Source organism: Pristiophorus japonicus, chromosome 11 (assembly GCF_044704955.1).
Source record: "Pristiophorus japonicus isolate sPriJap1 chromosome 11, sPriJap1.hap1, whole genome shotgun sequence".
Taxonomy (NCBI): domain Eukaryota; kingdom Metazoa; phylum Chordata; class Chondrichthyes; family Pristiophoridae; genus Pristiophorus; species Pristiophorus japonicus.
This window is the reverse complement of record NC_091987.1, coordinates 83,545,185-83,564,511: the sequence shown is the minus strand read 5'-3', so window position 1 is coordinate 83,564,511 and position 19,327 is coordinate 83,545,185. Positions and strand designations below refer to the sequence as shown.

General features: G+C 49.6%; 1 protein-coding gene across 1 annotated transcript in view; it reads left to right on the top strand.

Annotated features, from left to right (window-relative positions):
* The first annotated feature begins 5,096 nt into the window (after positions 1–5,096).
* Positions 5,097–19,327, top strand: part of LOC139275546 (NXPE family member 3-like) — a 38,795-nt gene continuing 24,564 nt past the window's right edge. The window contains exons 1-3 of the mRNA XM_070892714.1: positions 5,097–5,213; positions 11,658–12,430; positions 15,948–16,021. Of these exons, the coding sequence (XP_070748815.1) occupies positions 5,097–5,213; positions 11,658–12,430; positions 15,948–16,021 (964 nt within the window). The remainder of the gene's footprint in view (positions 5,214–11,657; positions 12,431–15,947; positions 16,022–19,327) is intronic.

Here is a 19,327-nt window from a genome sequence, read left to right as displayed (position 1 = left end):
GTCCACCAATGCAACGTTCTCTTTGATGGATGAACTCACTAAAACAGCCGCCCCTCTACGATTATTATTTGCGCAACTTGCAAACACTTCTCCCTTCCAAAACTTCCGAATGCTTTCTAGGATATCCTCATCCCAAAAGGTTTCTTGCAGACACAACAGGTCAGTGCCCTTAAAACACTGCAACAACTGCTGCAATTGTTTCTCTCCTTAAATCCGTTCATATTGATCGAGACCAATGTAATCATTACTCCTAATAAAAGAAGTGTGCCTGATAATCCCCCCATCATTTAATCTCTGGCACTTTCCTCCTCTCATGCTCCTTCCCAACTTTTTGGGCAGCTGTTGCTTTCTCCTGCAGCCTCCGGATTTTTTCACCTCCTGTTTGAACTTTCCCTGCAGTTTCAGACTCTTCCTTACATTAGATTTAAGCCAAGGAACTTCCCCTTCTCCCTCCCTCCTACCCCTCACTAACCTTTCCCTATCCACATGATGCCCTCCCCACCCCCCAATTCCATGTCTCCATCCTCCTCTGACTCCTCACTCTCGAGCTCTTCTGTAATCTCCTGTCCCTGTTCCCTATCAAATACATAATTTCCCTTAGAGAGTCCTCCTGCTAACATGGTTTCTCCAACAGTACCACTCCCTTTGGCCTCACCTCCACCGCTGACCCTTGCTCCCCATTTCTTTTCTCTCTGGCAAAATGGTGCATCTCCACCCATCTTGCTTCCTTTTGGCATCTTTGTCTCCACTCTCTCCTCCAGCTGCCCCTTTAAGGCTCCTGCTTCTTGCACCATCTCCTTGTCTTGCCCCCTCCTTCTCCTTGAGATGTACAACTTCCTGTCTTTCTTTGAAGTACTTACGCTTAACCTGCACCCCCCATGGTCACCTGATTCTTTAGGGAAAGATGAGCTGTATCATGGCTCAACTCTGTCCTTTACCCATGATGTCCTCTGCTGACTTTATCCTTTACCCCATACTTGGTGTGTTTTCCACCATCTCCCTCCTGTTTTCTGCTCTGCAATTTTCTGTCTCTTCTTGTCTCATTCCATTCGATGGCTGTGTCCTCCATCTGCTCCGCTCTTCTGGCCACTCCACTCACACCTCCTGCTCCTTCTCCCATCCCCTCATCACTCAAGGGGCTTCCTTCTACCTCACACTCACAGCGGATGGGCTTTTGTGGTAAACCGCAGAGCTCTCAGCCTTGCAGTTCCAAGCGATGTGTCCAGACTCACCACAGTTATAACAGTACTAGTCTGAACAGCTTCTTACTAAATGGTCATGTCCAAGACAGTAATAGCAAACCTTCACCTGGTTACCATGTGTACCTGGAAGTACTGCATTCCTACCATTGTCTCGAATTTCATGCTGTAGGTAATGACTTCACCCCCTCTGAGAACCGCACCTTTACATAACGGGTTCCATCGGCCACCCGCATTCCTGGATCGTATCTCCTCTTTATTACTGAGCAAAGTTTAATGTCCCACGACTCCAACGTTTTTAGCAGCACAGCATCCTCAACATAAACAGGTTTAAGAATGAGTACATCACCTCCAGAATACAGCAGAGATACATCTATATAATTCTCACCAATCTTCAGGCTCAGTAAAAGCCTTTCCACCTCCTCTCTGACCGTCACTTCCAACATCCAACCAACATTCAGCTTTGGTCAGCAAGCAAAGCAACTTCCCTCACCGGAGTCCTCATGTACTACCTGGATGATATCCCAAGCTCATATCTCCTTATCCCAACAGTGAACCACCACCATGTTTGCTTTTCCAAACCTCCTCAGGTCCCTGTCCAAATCTTTGGGCCTTTTATTCTCCCTTCTCAAAACATTTTCTCCCCTGATTAAATTCATCCTAGAAGCATTGTCCTCAGAGTGGCCTGGCACTTCAGGCACCTCAGCAGCCATCTGTGGGCCCCACTGCAGCCTGCGTTGGTGCCAGAAGCAGTATTGGTGAGAAATCCAATCTGTGATCGCAGGCTGGAAAAAACTCTCCCTGTTTATGGGCCAAAAAGGCCCTAACATTTGAAAGAAAACATCCCAAAATGCACCCCAACTTTTTACAAACTCACTCCAAGTCCTGTGGTAGTCAGCAGCACCTGCTCACTCCTAGTCCCTCCCCCCTAGAGAGTGCTACTCACTGAACCACAGCTGACAGGGAGGACTTAAGGGAGCTGAGATGAGGGGTATACCAGGGGAAATGACTAGGGTGAGAGACTGTAATGATTTTAGTGAGGACAAGGGCATCAAAGATATTGGAGAGGGTGAGATTTAGTAAGTCAGTAGCTGCATTGATATGAGGGAGAATAGTAAGCCGAAGGCTAGATTTTTGGGAATTAGAAAGTGCAGGGTAAGGGACTTGAGGGAGGGTTTTTTCCAGCCTGCTATCACAGATGGAGTTGGGATTTGCAGGATGATCGAACCCACTGGAATTCTCATCAATGCTGCTTCTGGCACCACCGCAGGCTGAAGTGGGGCCCACAGATTGTTGAAGGTAATTTTAATCTCAGCAGCCTATTGCAAAGTGATTGGAGAATGGCCTTTCTGCAATAGGTCCAATTTTCTATTCTTGGATATTCCATCTGCCCGATCTACAAGCAGTGATAGACAGCAGCTTGCCAACACTGCAATTTTTGATTCCATCCCCCACAATGTGCTGATACTGGCCATTAGTGCCTTTATCTGTAAAATACCAGAACCTTGGCATTTCACAGGGGTTAGCCACATAACTGAATGGCAGAAGGAGGTCCTGCCTGCCATTGTTAAGATAGCAGCATGGGATTGTGGCTTATTGGATCCAGATAAACAGCAGGATTTGTACCATGGAGGATATAACAGCTGAGCATTACGTTGTTCTGAGCTCATTGAGGAGTGCTTCAACTAACTCAGCTCTCCCATTCCCAATTCACCAAAAATTCCACAACTTTTGTCACTCTTTTACAACCAATTGCATTCCTTCAACACAAACTTTAATTGTCTTGGCCTCACTTCCAATAACAACACCAAATCCAAATTTAAAAATGCTTATCACACAAGTGATGTCAAGAATGATAAATAAATGACTAATCACTCTTGTGCAAGTTTTTAGTACCTGTCCTATGTGTTGGTTTTCCTGTCTTGGTGCTCCTACCAGGTGCGTTCTCAATGTCTACAGCTTGGAGTCCTCAACAACAGAACCAATTTGCAAACTCACCTTCCGGCGAGCTGGCACCTGTGGCATCCTATCCTCCTGCACTAACTCCTGCGCACTTGTGCCCGTTTAGTCACCACGTGCAAATTCCACACGGTGTCGGTATGTGAGCTGGTGCTTGAGAATCAGATCAAGTGACAGTGAATCTTCAGGAACACTGCGCTCTTTTCCTCCACTGGCGGAGGGCCGTTGATATTCTCAGGAGCTGAAATAAAAGAGTGGGGCATGGGAGAGAAGAAAGAAAGAATTGGAAGCTTCTGCAGAGGTCAGAAGAGACAAAGGGGTTTAGGTGTAAAGAAACCCAGCATGGTGACTCCTCCAGAATCGCCACTGGCCAGGGCCTCCACTCTGCTCCTTTCCATGATTCTTCAATTTCTTCAAGGAGGCAGATGGGCTCTACCTCATCCGATAGCAGCCTGTTGCCTTGTATTGTTTGTGACCTTCTCCTGCAAGAAAGAGTGAAGTGTGTTAGTGGGAGTCTTGTGACGAGCTTGAAGAATGTTGCTGTTGTGGTAAAATAGCTGACAGTGTATGTGTGAGGTGTTTTTTTTAATTTCTCCAGAAAGCACTTTTTTAAAATTCATTCATGGGATGTGGATGTCATTTACAAGGGCAGCATTTATTGGCTATCCCTTTAAGAATTTGCATAAATAACTATTCATCACAATGGAATTCTGATCAACTGGCAGGATCGTTAAATAACAACCCGGCAGCAAAAAAACCTGAATGTTGCCGAGGTGTGAGCAGGCTATTTTGTTCTCTTTGGAGTGAGGTTGATTGTATGATAAAAGGTCATTGACCAGAAACATTACCTGTTTCTCACTCCAGAGATGCTGACTGTTCTACTGATTGTTTTCTAGCAGATTCTGTTTTTATTTAAGCATTTATACAACTAGTTTAACTTGTCTAGTGTAACTGTCTAACTAACAGCCAACAGCATTAATCGTCAGATGAATCTCAACCCGCTTTGCTTCAGCGGCAGGTCAGCTCTGAAACCAGCTTTTGGCTGCATTGTATTGTGCCTAAGCCCATGTGGTGGCTGATGTGCAATGGTCACCACACGTTAAAAAAATCCACACACAGGCATCTTCCACTCCCTCAATTGGAGTTCAGGACTGGAACATCGGGTCCTTCATTGAAACATCTGTGAACTCATGTGGAAGCAAGGCATCCTCGTTCGAGGGAGTGCCTATGATGTATGATTGTTCGTTTGTAAATGTACCCCTACAGCACCTGAAAACTATCATTTTGAAATTAACTTTTGTTTGGAGATAAATATTGAATTAAGACATAGAAACCAAACTTAATGCAAATTTGCTTCCAATCTGTTTGACAGGGACTTTATTTGGCACTTTCTCCAAAATGGTAAAACTCAGTAAAGTTTTTGAATTTGCCAATGATGTAACTTTAATGATTCTCAAACAATTTGAAGGTTGTGCATTGAATTCCACTCCAGAGATTCAAGCACAAAATCTAGGCTGAGAGTCCAGTGCAACACGGCCCGAGAGCTGCTCTGCTGGAGGTGTGACGTTAATGCGAAGCCCTGCCTGACTCTCAGGTAGACATAAAAGATCCCATGGTAAGATTTTGAAGAACAGGGGAGTTCTCCCTGGTGTCCTGCCCAATATTTATCCATCAATCAACATCTCAAAAACAGAGCATCTGGTCATTATCATGTTGCTCTTTGTGGGAGCTTGCTGTGCATAAATTGTCTGCTGCGTTTCCTACATTACAACAGTGACTACACTTCAAAATTCTTCATTAGCTGTAAAGCACTTTGGGACATCCTGAGATCATAAAAGACCCAATGAAAATGCAAGCTCTTTCTTTCTCTTTTTGCAGGTTTAAGAAGCAGGCATTGTGGGTCAGGTTGACAATAGTGGTGCACTGTGAGCTCCAAGCATGGATGAACGACCCCCAAAAGAATCATTCCTTTCATGCTCGATTTTCCAGTTCCTTTTCGGGCTGTTGGTGCTGATGACGTCGGTGATGATGATTCTAAACATTCATCACATAAAGGTGTGTAGAATAATAAAATAGCGTGTTCAAAGGTATGAAGGCAGATTTGGGATAACCATCTGTGGACTGGGAGAATAGATTAAAGAGTGGGACGGTTGATGAGCAGTGGCAGACATTTAAGGAGATATTTCATAACTTGCAACAAAATATATCCCAATGAGAAGGAAAAACTGTAAGAAAAGGGGTAACCATCCATGGCTAACTAACGAAATAAGGGATGGTATCAAATTGAAAACATGGGGCATACAATGTGACCAATACTAGTGTGAGGCCAGAGAATTGGGAATCTTTTAATAGCTCGTAAAGAACAACTAAACATATGATGGAGAGAGGGAAGATAGATTATGAAACTATACTAGCACGAAATATAAAAACAGATAGTAAGAGTTTCTATAGATACATAAAAAGGAAACAAGTGGCTAAAGTAAATGTTGGTGCCCTGGAGGATGAGACTGGGGAACTAATAATGGGGAACAGGGAAATGGCAGAGATGTTGAACAAATATTTTGTATCGGTCTTCACAGTTGAAGACACAAACAACATCCCAATAGTTGATAATCAAGGGGCTATAGGGAAGGAGGAACTTAATACAATCAAGAGACCTGAGGGGAGAGAGTCTGGGGGGGAGACAGAGAGAGAGAGAGAGAGAGAGGGAGAGAGACTGGAGGAGTGGGGGGTGAGAGAGAGGGGAAGAAACTAGGGTGGGGAGAGAGACTGCGGAGGGAGGAGGGAGGGAGACTGGGGAGGGAAAGGGGAGTGAGACCTGGAAGGGAGGGGGGAGAGAGACTGTGGTGGGGGGAGAGAGACTTGAGTTGGGAATGTAAGAGACTGGGGAGGGGGAGAGACTGGGTAGGGGAGAGAGTGGGGGCGAGAGACTGGGGGGTGAGGAGAGAGACTGGGAGGAGAGAGACTGGGGGGAGCGCGGGAGAGAGAGAGAGACTGGGGGTAGAGAAACTGCGGGGGGAGACTGGAGGGGAGAGAGAGAGAGACTTGAGGGGAGAGAGAGAGAGAGTCTGGGGGGAGGGAGAGAGAGAGACTGGGGAGGGGGGAGAGAGACTGGGGGGAGTGGGAGAGAGAGTTTGGAGAGGGGGGTGAGAGAGACTAGGGAGAGGATAGAGAGTTAGAGAGACACGGTGGGGGTGGAGAGAAAGAGAGATTTAGGAGGGGAGACTGGGAAGGGAAGCGAGAGACTGGGAAGGGAGTGGGGAAAGAGACTGTGGTTGGGAGAGGAGAGAGATTGGGCTGGGGGAGAGATAGACTGGGGAGTGGCGGAGAGAGATTGGGGAGCGGGAGAGACTGGGGAGGGCGAGAGACTGGGGGGGGTGAGACTGGGGTGTAGAGAGGGAGAGAAAAAGATGGGGAAGAGAGACTGGGGCAAGAGAGGGAGAGAGAGAGAGACGAGTTGAGAGAGAGAGAGACTGCGGGGGGAGAGAGAGATACTGGTGGGGGTGGGGGGTGAGACAGAGAGACTGGGGAGGGAAAGTGCGAGTGCGAGGGGGAGACTGGGAGGGAGGGGGTAGAGAGACTGGGGAGGGAGGAGGGAGGGAGACTGGGGAGGGAGAGGGGAGAAAGACTGGGGAGGGAGGGGGTGAGATACTGGGGAGAAGGGGGAAAGAGAGAAACTGGTGGGAGAAAGACTGGGGGCAGAGGGGGAGAGAGAGACTGGGGAAGAGACAGAGAGGGACAGGTTGAGAGAGTGAGAGATGAGCGGGGGGCGGTGGGGGAGAGAGAGAGAGAGAAAGACTGGTGGGGTGGTGGGTGAGAGAGAAAGAGACTGGGAGGGAGAGAGAGAGATACTGGGGAGGGAGGGGGAGAGACTGGGAGGGGAAGAGACTGGGGAGGGGGGAGAGACTGGGGGAGGCGGGGAAGGATAGAGAGACTGGGGTGGAGCAGATAGAGAGAGACTGGGGAGTGGGGGAGGGAGAGAGAATGGGGAATGGGGGAGAGAGAGACTGGGGCAGAGAGACTGGGGAGAGAGAGAGAGAACTTGAGTTGAGAGACTCGGGGGGGGGGTGGGAGAGAGAGGGAGAGAGACTGGGGAGGGAAGGTGAGAGAGAGAGACTGGGAAGGGAGGGTGAGAGATACTGTGGTGGGGGGGGCGGTGAGAGACTGGGGTGGGGGATAGAGGGACTGGGGAGAGGGTGAGAGAGACTGGGGAGGGGGAGAGACTGGGGAGGGGGAGAGAGTGGTGGCAGAGAAACTGGGAGGGATGGGAAGAGAGAGTGGGGGGAGAGAGACTTAGGGGAGAGAGGTAGAGAGAGAGACTGAGGGGGGGAGAGAGAGACTGAGGAGAGGTGGTGCGAGAGACTGAGGAGAGTGGGAGAGTCTGGAGAGAGGGGCGAGAGAGGCTCGGGAGGGGTGAGAGCATTAGAGAGATGGGGTGGGGAGGGGGAGTGGGAGATACTGGGGAGAAGGGGGAGAGAGAGAGACGGGGGAGAGAAAGTGAGAATTGAGTTGAGAGAGTTCGAGACTGGGGTTGGGGGGAGAGAGAGAGAGAGAGAGAGACTGCAGGGGAAAAAAAAGAGAGAGAGAAAGACTTGAGTTGAGAGAGTGAGAGAGTAGGGGCAGGGGAGAGAGAGAGATACTGGGGGGAGAAAGAGAGAGAGACTGGGTGGAGCAAGAGAGAGAGAGAATGGGGGGATATATAGAGAGAGAGAGACTGGGATGAGAGAGAGAGAGACTTGAGTTGAGAGAGTGAGAGGCTGGGGGGGGCGGGGGAGAGAGAGAGACTGGGGAGGGAGAGAGAGAGAGACAGATGGGGCAGGTGGAGAGAAAGAGAGACTAAGGGGGGCAGACTGGGATGGGGGAGAGAGACTGGGAAGATGGAAAGTGAGACTTGCAGGTGGTGGAGAGAGACTGGGAGGGAGTGGAGAGAGTCTGGGATTGGAGGGGGGAGAGAGAGCGGGGAGGAAGAGGATGAGACTGTGGTTGGGAGAGACAGACTGGGGGTGGGGGAAGAGATACTGGGGAGGGGATGAGAGAGACTGGGCTGGGGGGTAAGAGAGACTGGGGAGGAGGAGAGAGATAGAGATTGGGAGGGGGCTAGAGAGCGAGACTCGGAGTGTGAGAGAGAGAGAGACTGGGGAGATAGAGAGAGAGAGACTGGAGAGGGAGGGGAGAGGCTGGGGGGAGACTGGGGAGGGGTGAGAGACTGGGAAGGGGATGGAGAGAGAGACTGGGGAGGAGGTGCAGACAAAGATAGAGATGGAGGAGAAAGACTGGGCAGAGAGAGAATGGGAGGGGGAAGGAGAGAGACTGAGGAGGGTGGGGGAGAAACTGGGCGGGGGAGACTGGTGATAGGGAAGAGACTGGGGAGGCAGGAGGGGGAGAGGGATAGAGAGACTGGGGCAGTGAGGACTGGGGAGGGGGTGCAGACCGTGATAGAGATGGGGAGAGAGACTGGGAGGAGAGAGATTGGGAGGGGGAAGGAGAGAGACTGGGGAGCGGGTAGAGAGACTGGGAGGGGGAAGGAGAGAGTCTGGGAGAGGGAGAGAGACTGTGGAGGTGGGGAGAGAGACTGTGGAGGGGGGAGAAAGACTGTGAAGGTTGGGGAAAGAGACTGGGGAGGCGATAGAGAGACTGGGAAGGTTGGGGAGAGAGACTAGAGAGGGGGTGTAGAGACTGGGAATGTTGGGGGGAGAGACTGGGGACAGGGTAGAGAGACTGGGAAGGATGGGGAGAGAGACTGGGGAGGGGGTAGAGAGACTGGGAAGGTTGAGGAGAGAGACTGGTGAGGGTATGTAGAGACTGGGAAGGTTGGGGAGACTGGGGAGGGGGTGTGGAGACCTACAGCTGCTGAGACCAATTGTAGCATGCTTACTGCTGCCTGCCTGAAACCAGCCAACTCAGCACTGACTGGAAATGGAACTTATGCCTTTCCTGATCTGCAGTTAACGATATTGGGGAAGAAATTCTGTGGCAGCTTTACGCCTGCAGAAGTGTAGAGGGATGGAACATCCGCCTGCTGACTTGCCACTGATCTCATCCCAAATCAAAGGGACAGGATAAGTTATATAAATATGGCAGTCACTTGCTCCGAAAGCGACACATCAGAGATACCTGTCCCGCACAAGCAGCGGATCCCAGAGCGGCACGCTGCCGCTATGCGGGGGGCAACAGGAGGTCGCGATCGGGGTGACGACAAAAGACGTCAGGATTTCTTTTTAATATCAAAGGGCCATTTTAGAAATGTCATTGATTCCTTCTTGCATCAATTGCACATTGTTCTGCAGTTCAGGCCCCTCTTTAGCCCACAAGGAAACCTTTTCCTGCTCTCAGCACAAGTCACTTGCACTGGGCTGATCAGGCGCTTTAGCCAGAAATCCTGGGGAAGCCCGGGAGCAGCCCTCACAATGTAACAGGGATGTCAACATCACCCGGGAAACACGGAGCCAAGCAGCAGAAGGGCCAGGGGATGGCAAAATGGTGAGATTGTTGTTGCAGTTACTTTGTGGGCCAGGAGGAGCAGGAGTGCACCTTTGGGTGTCCCCCGACTCGGGTTTTTCCCTCCCCTCCCACGACTGTGACTGCCTCTGTTTCCACCACTGCCCATTCATTTTCTGGGTATTGTTCCAGTGGGTCTCCTGCTTTGTAGGACCACTCAATGGAACAATTTCTTTAGATGAATTGGCTGTCTCATGGCCTGTGAGCCGGCCTCTGACATCCATGTGTCCTCAAATCTGCCCCCCAGTTTTACAGGAGCCAGTGATTCTGCTACTGGACCATGGAGAAAAAGACTCAACAACACAAATACCAGGCGGCAGTCCGCAGATGTTGGCACCTTGAGCCCCAAGTCAAAAGAAGGCAGTAAAAAAGCTTCTCAAAATGCTTGGAGCAGACAGCAGGCTCCCTGCCCCCAGAAATAAAATGGGCCAGCACTATAAGTCAGACTCCAGGGCTAGAAATATGTTCCAATAATGGGTAAACAGCGGCAATATTAACTTGATATCTTCCCCCAGACACTAATGCACCTCCAGTAACCATACCTCTAAGCAAATGAGAAAGGTAGCTCAGGTCTGCAGTTGCTACATGTGTGGCAGAGGGCTGCCCTCTGTTCCTGATGTTTGCCACCTTCCAGGGAAGAGTGCCAGAGATTTCAGAGTAGGAATGGGAGGTGGAATTTGGAAGTAATGAGCCACAGGGAGTTACGACTCAGTCTTGTGGACAGAAAGAAGGTGTTCAAAAAAGTGATAATTGAAACTGCGTTTGATTTACCCAAATCTAGCTGAGTGAATGCAATGTACCAGACCTGCCAACATATAGGTAAACTGCAATAATTGGTGCCCTGGACAATGTGTCGGAATCAATTCTCCTTACATCTACTGAGGTTTCAGGGAGCGGGGTTGGGAAGGGCAGCTGGAAGATAGATTGGAAGAAGAATGAACGACTGTATCCCAGAGGGGACAAAGCACTTGATGGTGGGGTCATGTCCTTAGGCGGCAGAAATGACAGAAAATAATTTGGCATAGGGGAAGCTGGTGGGATGGAAGGTGAAGGTGAGGAGTCCCTGTTGCTATGAGAGGAGCGACAGGGGATGAGATTGTTGGGGTAAAGGAGAGGCTTCTCTCCTTCAAGGTGGACTAACTGATATAGTTAACCGACACCTCGCCCAGCTTCCCACTGAATAACGACCACAGAAGTAAACAAACAAAACCTCAGGTTTACCGGTTTCATTATGAGCAATGCACAGTCTAAAACCTCCAAAATACAAGAGGTTTCAAGTACAATTTATACAGGTTTTGGAGAGGAGCACCCTCCTACAAAATCCTCGATAGGTCTAATTCTATCAGCGAAGTTACATTGATTTGTCGACTCTTATCAAACTGTCTCTGAGTGGTATATGCAATTGCCCATCTTCTATGGTGATGTTCCATAACTTGCACTTTGCCACAGTATAATAGATGCCTAAACTGGCTTCCTTATCTCTTCCTCAGAGACTTCTGATCAACAACTGCTGATTTTGCTGTTTAAGTATTACTGAGGTTACAGATTCAGTTTAATGCGTTATACATTTGTGCTATACCTATATAAGCAAATGTTACATATATAGGCAATTATACAGACCCTCCTACTACTGATAAGTTCACTATCTTCAGCATAATTGTCACCACCTATTTGCAACTCTTACAATTTATCCCTTACACGATCATAGGCTTGGGAAATGTGATAAATATGGTCATGAATCCTGTCAACTACAGCTGAGAGGAAACCTCATCGAAGCAATAGGTAGAGGGATTGAGTCAATGAATGCTCTTTTCCAGGCCTCGGTTCCTTCCTTCAACAATTTTCAAACATGTTCCCATCCAGCAAGATCTTGAACAACTTTCGAAGAATTGTTTGCCCTTTTTAATTCCATGCATCTTTCTTGGCTGGAGGTGGATGTGATTTAGAAAGTGCACCTGAAGTACGAATATGTTAATTTTAAATAGTTGTTCCTTTTCACAGTACAATGGATCAGAGGCAAATTGGAAGAGTTACCCAGCTCCAAAGTCTGATCCCATAATAGAACACCCAAAGGACAAAACAACATCTCTTTGGACGGACCGACTGTTGCAATGTGGCTACCAGAATCAGCGCTTCACCCCTGAAGAAAGGTCAGAGGGGACAATCCTTATGAAAATGATTGAATGGCCAAAACCACCCAAGCCTGCTGTGCCCTTTCTGAAAAGCAGCGACCCATCAAATGTTCACTTTGTTATTGTAAATTCTGGAAAGACTTTCTATGTTGGAGATCAGTTACAAGTGATGCTGCGTATGAATGATTTTGAAGGACACCCAAAGCAATATGGGGGTGACTATCTCCAAGGCCGGATCCACACCCCAGCTTTAAAAGCCGGCTCAGCAGGAACAGTTGTAGATAATCAAAATGGATTTTATTACATAAATTTTAATTTATCTTGGTCAGGAAAAGTTGAAGTGTCTGTTTCCTTGGTTCATCCCAGTGAAGGGATCCAAGCACTTGACAGGCTACGCGATGATTGGCCAGAGAGAGTGTATTTTAAAAGTACCTTCAAATCAGGGGATATCTCTGAGACCACTGTGTGTGATCTTTGTTTGCCTCAAACTGAACCGCTCTGTAACTTTACTGATCCCAGGACTGGGGAGCCCTGGTTCTGTTACAAACCACAGAAACTCCCCTGCTCTGCTCGTATCAACCATATGATGGGAGGCTATCAGCAGAAACTCTTAAAAGGAGAAGAAGGACATTATTTCCAAAGGTATGGCACTGAACATTCTCATTTATATGTTTGTTTTACTTTTCTTCACATCCCGAGCTCAGATTATGAGACAAGGATAAATTCACCAACCTCATGTTCCAGTGCAACTGAAGGGATCATGGGTTGGAGATGCAGCACTACAGTGTTATAGCCTTATCTCCGATCCATACTCCTTTTCAGCATGGGATTGATGGATTCACTTTATAGAATCATGGAATGCTTACAGCACAGGAGGGGGCCATTCAGCCCGTCGAGCCTGTGCCTAGACTAGAACTAGGCCTATCTAAGCTGGAATGTCAATTTAAAAACTTAAACATGGAAAACTTCCGGCATTTGTCATAGCATTATTTGGAGATGAGTAGCTGTTGAGTGGGCAGCAAGCGGTTGTTAATTTAGTAATTATACAATGAGGGAGGAAATTTCAAATGTAAGTAATCCTCGGCCACTCTCGGACATTTCCAAGAGCTGTCTGAAGGGCATCATTACCCGATGCATTGGAATTGGTCAACTTCCTGTTTCCCAGACAGGGACTCTTATGTGGTACAGAGGGAGAGAGCTAAAACGCAGCAAAATCATAAAGTCTGAAACTTTTCTCTCGGATGGTAAGTTAATGGGATAGATTTTTTGTTCCAGACCCATGTGAGGTACCTCGCTCGTACTTCCCCCTCATCCCACAATCTCTTCTGATGTACAAGCTGCACATGGTGCACCTTTAGCTTCCTCCCCTCTCCTCACCACAGTCCTCCCCTTGTGCCTTCCTCATTTCACACAGCCAACAAATTCAGCCTGTCCAGCCATTGGGTCAAGAAGAGGGAGAGGAGAATGAAGGAGAGGAGAGTGTGGAGAGTGTGAGGAGTGTGGGGAGTGTGTGGGGAGAGTGGGGAGAGTGTGTGGGGCATGTGGGGAGAGTGTGGGGTGTGTGTGCGTGGGGAGACTGTGTGGGGAGTGTGGGGAAAGTGTGGGGAGAGTGTGTGTGGGGAGTGTGTGGGGAGTGTGTGTGTGGGGAGTGTGTGGGGAGTGTGTGTGGGGGCGAGTGTGGGCAGTATGTGGGGAGGGTGGGGAGAGTGTGTGGGGAGTGTGGAGTGTGGGGAGTGTGTGGGGAGTGTGGGGAGTATGTGGGGAGTGTGGGGAGTGTGGGGAGAGTGTGGGGAGTGTGTGTGTGTGTGGGGAGTGTGTGGGGAGTGTGGGGAGTGTGTGGGGAGTGTGTGGGGAGTGCGTGTGTGTGGGGAGTGTGTGGGGAGAGTGTCTGGGGAGTGTGGGGAGTGTGTGCGGAGTGTGGGGAGAGTGTGTGTGTGTGGGGAGTGTGTGTGTGGGGAGTGTGTGGGGAGTGTGGGGAGAGTGTGTGTGTGGGGAGTATTTGTGTGTGGGAAGTGTGTGTGTGTGGGGAGTGTGTGGGGAGTGTGTTGGGAGAGTGGGGAGTATGGGGAGTGTGTTGGGAGAGTGGGGAGTGTGGGGAGAGTGTGTGTGTGTGGGGAGTGTGGGGAGTGTGGAGAGAGTGTGTGTGGTGGGGGGGAGTGTGTGCGGAGAGTGGGGAGTGTGGGGAGAGTGTGGGGAGTGTGTTGGGAGAGTGGGGAGTGTGGGGAGAGTGTGGGGACTGTGGGGAGTGTGTTGGGAGAGTGGGGAGTGTGGGGAGAGTGTGGGGACTGTGGGGAGTGTGTTGGGAGAGTGGGGAGTGTGGGGAGAGTGTGGGGACTGTGGGGAGTGTGTTGGGAAAGTGGGGAGTGTGTGGAGAGTGTGGAGAGTGTGTGTGTGGGGGGAATGTGTGGGGAGAGTGGGGAATGTGGGGAAAGTGTGGAGAGTGTGGATTTGATTCTGGATGTCAAGGCCAGAAAGGGGCTGTCTGGGTTGCCTCCATCATTCCACTTTTTCCTCCTCCACATCCATTTCCTCCTTTTCCGCTTCCTCCTATTCGCTTCTTCCACTTCCTCCTCCTTCTCTTCCTCCTCCACTTCTCTCTGCAAGCAGCTTGTTCCTTTGCTGCCTCTGCTCCATCTCCATGCCGTGCTGTAACCCAAGGGGGACTGGAGCCCCCAGGACTGGGAGCAAGTGGTGGTCTCAAGACCCCTCCTTTTAAGAGACAAATGGGGTGAAATTCCATTGCACCGCGTTTGGGGGGGTGGTAATATCCCGGAAGCTGGACATTTCGCGTCAGGTGCGGAAGACCTGCCCGACTCACAAAATTCAGTTTACCTCCCCTGAAAGTAAGTGCAGCACAAAATAAAGCGCTCCACTTCATTTCTGGGCTGGTAGTAAGGTGGATGGGAGCAGGCCACAGCACTATGCACTGGGCCGTGTAGCGCTGCCGTATAGGAGGGGTTCTTCCTTTCATTAAAGGGAAGGGCCCAAGCTGTAAACTCTGCAGTGAAGAAACGGGTCTCCCTGGACCGGCGGGGAGCGGGGGTGCTGTGCCAACAGCCTGGCACTCAAGCAGAGAGGCGAGCTGACCAATCGCGGCATGGTCCCCGCGATCGAAGCGCCTCAGGGGCACAGATGATATTTGTCAGTTTTTAAATGGCCGCCACCTCCCCTTTCAGTATTGCCCGAGAGCGGCCTGCAGCATGGTTCACGTCCCCAGAAGCTGTTGCTGGCATTGCCTGGTGCAACTTCAGGGGGTGCTCCCCAATTTTTGTTCTGGGGCAATAACGGGGCACTGCGCACAGTGATGAGGTCATCAACACCAGCACAGTGGAGCGGGCCGCTATGGGTTACTGACGGCACTAAACTTCCGCGTAATTTAGTGGGAGTTGTTAGTGGTGCCACACCTGGGTAAAAAATCATTTACGGCCCGTTAGCAAACCGCTGGGTGTGCTAACGGGAGGTGCAAATGATCCGAATTTCTGGGCCAAAGCCTTTCAAATGTCCAGCAGCATTCTCTCTGCACTTTAACAATGTTTTAAATGTCTTACAACCAAGACCCTACTCAAATAAACTGTACAGGAACCAGCATAAAAGCAACAATCAAAACTTACTTGAAAGTTTTGTGTGTCCCTTTAAGTAGCGTTAGTGTGGGTCCGTCATGCAGCTGAACACACCTTCAGATGTGTCTGCTTTGGAGAAGGCGAACATTCGAGCAGCGACGTCTAAAATAGCAGGTCGTGGCGACACAATCTGACTCGACAGCAAGCGCAGGCCACGGCCGCGCTGCCAACCTGCCCAAATTGGTGCCCGCACCGCTCCGCGCCAGAAACGGCTGGAAGCGAGAAAAACACTCCGATTATAACCTGGGTGGGCGGGGGCTGAAACTCACATACATAGCCAGTCATTCTACTGCCCAAAACTGGCAGGAAGAGGCAGCTGAGCAGTGGGTGGGAGCATAATCACAGACAAGAGGAATGGTCCTCAGCACTCGGGTATGTCATGGGAGGGGGTCAGGGAGAGTCTTGTGTTCCGCTGACCGTGTGCCCAAATAATACAATGCCACCTTGTATTGCTAAGCTTTCAGTCATTTGAAACTTTCACTTGTTACAATTCATGGATTGTGGCATAATGTACAATAATAATAATAATTTATTTTCAGTGGGGTCAATGTCAAGGAGCCCATATTACCCAGTGGTTCGGGTTATGTCATTGTTGAACCTTCACCTCGTACAGGTAAGAGAAATATAAATTATTGCAGGATAGAGGTTTAGTATATTAGAGGGAATACAAGTAAGAAGAATGTTGCAGTAATTCTTTGGTGCTGCAGATGCTATCTTATATTCTAAATTTAATTTAATGTTTCATGCAGTTTCTTATTGAGTTCAGTCACATTTTGGGCGCAACCTTTATTTAGTTCAAGTAGTATTTATTTTTTCCACATGTCAGGTAAAAATAGGGTTGTGCTTCTGCTTGTCACAGGTTCACCTGAGTCGATTTCTCAAAGTGCTGGAAGTTCCGAGAGCAGGCTCGAAATAATGTTCTGATGCGATGTCCTAAATTGAATAAGTTATTGACATATCAATAGCTTTCCCAGATAGCTTGGCCTGCTGTCACAGTGACAGAACAATGAACTCATGTTCTCAATCACACACTGGCAATATGTAGGCACCTTTGGATTTGGAGGTATATGATAAGCTCCCTGCTGGAGTGGAACTAAACTACAGAACTAGTGGGAAGCTGTTCAACCTTCGCCATTTCCAGGCCAGGTCCAAGACCACTCCAACCTCTGTCATCAAGCTACTGTACGCGGACGATGTCTGCGTCTGTGCACACACAGAGGCTGAACTCCAGGATATAGTCGACGTATTTACCGAGGCGTAAGAAAGCATGGGCCTTACGCTAAACAAAGGTCCTCCACCAGCCTGTCCTCACCGCACATCACTGCCCCCCAGACATCAAGATCCACAGTGTGGCCCTGGACAACGTGGACCAGTTCCCCTATCTCGGGAGCCTCCTATCAACAAGAGCAGGCATTGACGACGAGATCCAACACCGCCTCCAGTGCACCAGTGCAGCCTTCGGCCGCCTGAGGAAAAGAGCGTTTGAAGACCAATCCCTCAAAACTGTCACCAAGCTCATGGTCTACAGGGCCGTAGTAATACCCGCCCTCCTGTATGCCTCAGAGACGTGGACCATGTACAGTAGACACCTCAAGTCGCTGGAGAAATACCACAAGATCCTGCAAATCCCCTGGGAGGACAGACGCACAAACATTAGCGTCCTCGTCCAGGCCAACAGCCCCAGCGTTGAAGCGCTGGCCACACTTGATCAGCTCCGCTGGGCAGGCCACATAGTTCACATGCCAGACCACGAGACTCCCAAAGCAAGCGCTCGACTCGGAACTCGTCCATGGCAAACGAGCCAAAGACGGGCAGAGGAAACATTACAAGCACACCCTCAAAGCCTCCTGATAAAGTGCGACATCCCCACTGACACCTGGGAGTCCCTGGCCATAGACCGCCCTAAGTGGAGGAAATGCATTCGGGAGGATGCTGAGCTCCTCGAGTCTCGTCCCCGAGAGCATGCAGAAATCAAGCGCAGGCAGCGGAAGGAGCGAGCGGCAAACCAGACTCCCTGCCCACCCATTCCCTCAATGACTATCTGTCCCACCTGTGACAGAGACTGTGGTTCTCGTATTGGAGTGTACAGCCACCTAAGAACTCATGCTAAGAGTGGAAGCAAGTCTTCCTCAATTCCGAGGGACTGCCTATGATGATACTGCAGGAGGGTGGCCCTATTTGGAACTCCAGTTAAAGCACAGGTGCCAGTTGCATGGAGGGCAATTGCCAACCAAGTCAATGCAGCCGCCCAGATCTGTTATGTCCTTAGATGCTCTAACAATGACTCCACGAGGCAGTGTGTTGTACTTGAACTGTAGTGATCATAGTCTTTTATTGGTTAACTCCAGAGTTAGGATTACACCTGGTGGCCTGCCTTTTATACCAGGCCAGGCACACCTGTACAGTTAGGTGAGTGGGCAAATGCATGGCAGATGCAGTATAATGTGGCTAAATGTGAGGTTATCCACTTCGGGGTCAAAAACACGAAGGCAGAATATTATCTGAATGGTTCTCAGATTAGGAAAAGGGGAGGTGCAACGAGACCTGGGTGTCATGTTACTTCAATCATTGAAAGTGGCATGCAGGTACAGCAGGCGGTGAAGAAGGCAAATGGTATGTTGGCCTTCATAGCTAACGGAATTGAGTATAGGAGCAGGGAGGTCTTACTGCAGTTGTACAGGGCCTTAGTGAGGCCTCACCTGGAATATTGTGTTCAGTTTTGGTCTCCTAATCTGAGGAAGGACGTTCTTGCTATTGAGGGAGTGCAGCGAAGGTTCACCAGACTGATTCCTGGGATGGTGGGATTGACATATGAGGAGAGACTGGATCGACTGCGCCTGTATTCACTGGAGTTTAGAAGGATGAGAGGGGATCTCATAGAAACATAAATAATTCTGACGGGACTGGACAGGTTAGATACAGAAAGAAAGCTTCCAATGTTGGGGAAGTCCAGAACCAGGGGTCACAGTCTAAGGATAAGGGATAGGCCATTTAGGACTGAGATAAGGAGAAACTTCTTCACTCAGAGAGTTGTTAACCTGTGGAATTCCTGACCACAAAGAGTTGTTGATGCCAGTTCATTGGATATATTCAAGAGGGAGTTAGATATGGCCCTTACGGCTAAAGGGATCAAGGGGTATGGAGAGAAAGCAGGAAAGGGGTACTGAGGTGAAGGATCAGCCATGATCTTATTGAATGGTGGTGCAGGCTCGAAGGGCCGAATGGCCTACTCCTGCACCTATTTTCTATGTTTCTATGTTTCTATGAGTCTCCCACTGCTGTGCGCTCTGGTGGCACTTGATATAGTACCAACAGTGGCCATGTAAGATGCATGACATCACTCCCCCCCTGAACCCTTAGTACAAATCGGCTCTTCATTAACTATGCTCTGGGCTTAGCTCTATGTGGGTTCTGTCTGGTAGACCTCTGGCGGGCCGGCTCGACCTTGGGTGGGTAGTTGGTGCAGTAGCGTGCTGGTGGTTGCAGTTTGTGTGTATGTGTTTTACTGACCACTCCATTCTGCCCCCCTTCCCACATTGGTGTGGCAGAGGCTCTTGGCTTTCATGTACCTACAAGTTCAGGTGAGTGGGTTTTGCGTTTCTCTCCTTTTTTTTTGTTTGTGTTTGTGGTGCGACAAGATGTGGTGACCGGTGCGTAAGGATGGCTCGTTCCCAAGCTGCTGGGTGGTGTCACTGCAGTCTGGTGGTGGTTCAGTGCCCGGTGTTGGCAGTGGGAAGCCGGTTGGCTCGCATAGCTTGCTCTCGGGGCTGTTGCCATGGTCCCTAGCAGCAGGCAGGTTCACAGATGTCTGTGACCCCCTAGTTCTTTCTTTACGCCCTGGGTCCCAGCTGTTCCCTGAGGAGCTGTCGTCTAGCAGTGCACAGGGAACTGCTGACTCGCTGACCTGAGCGTCGCTTGG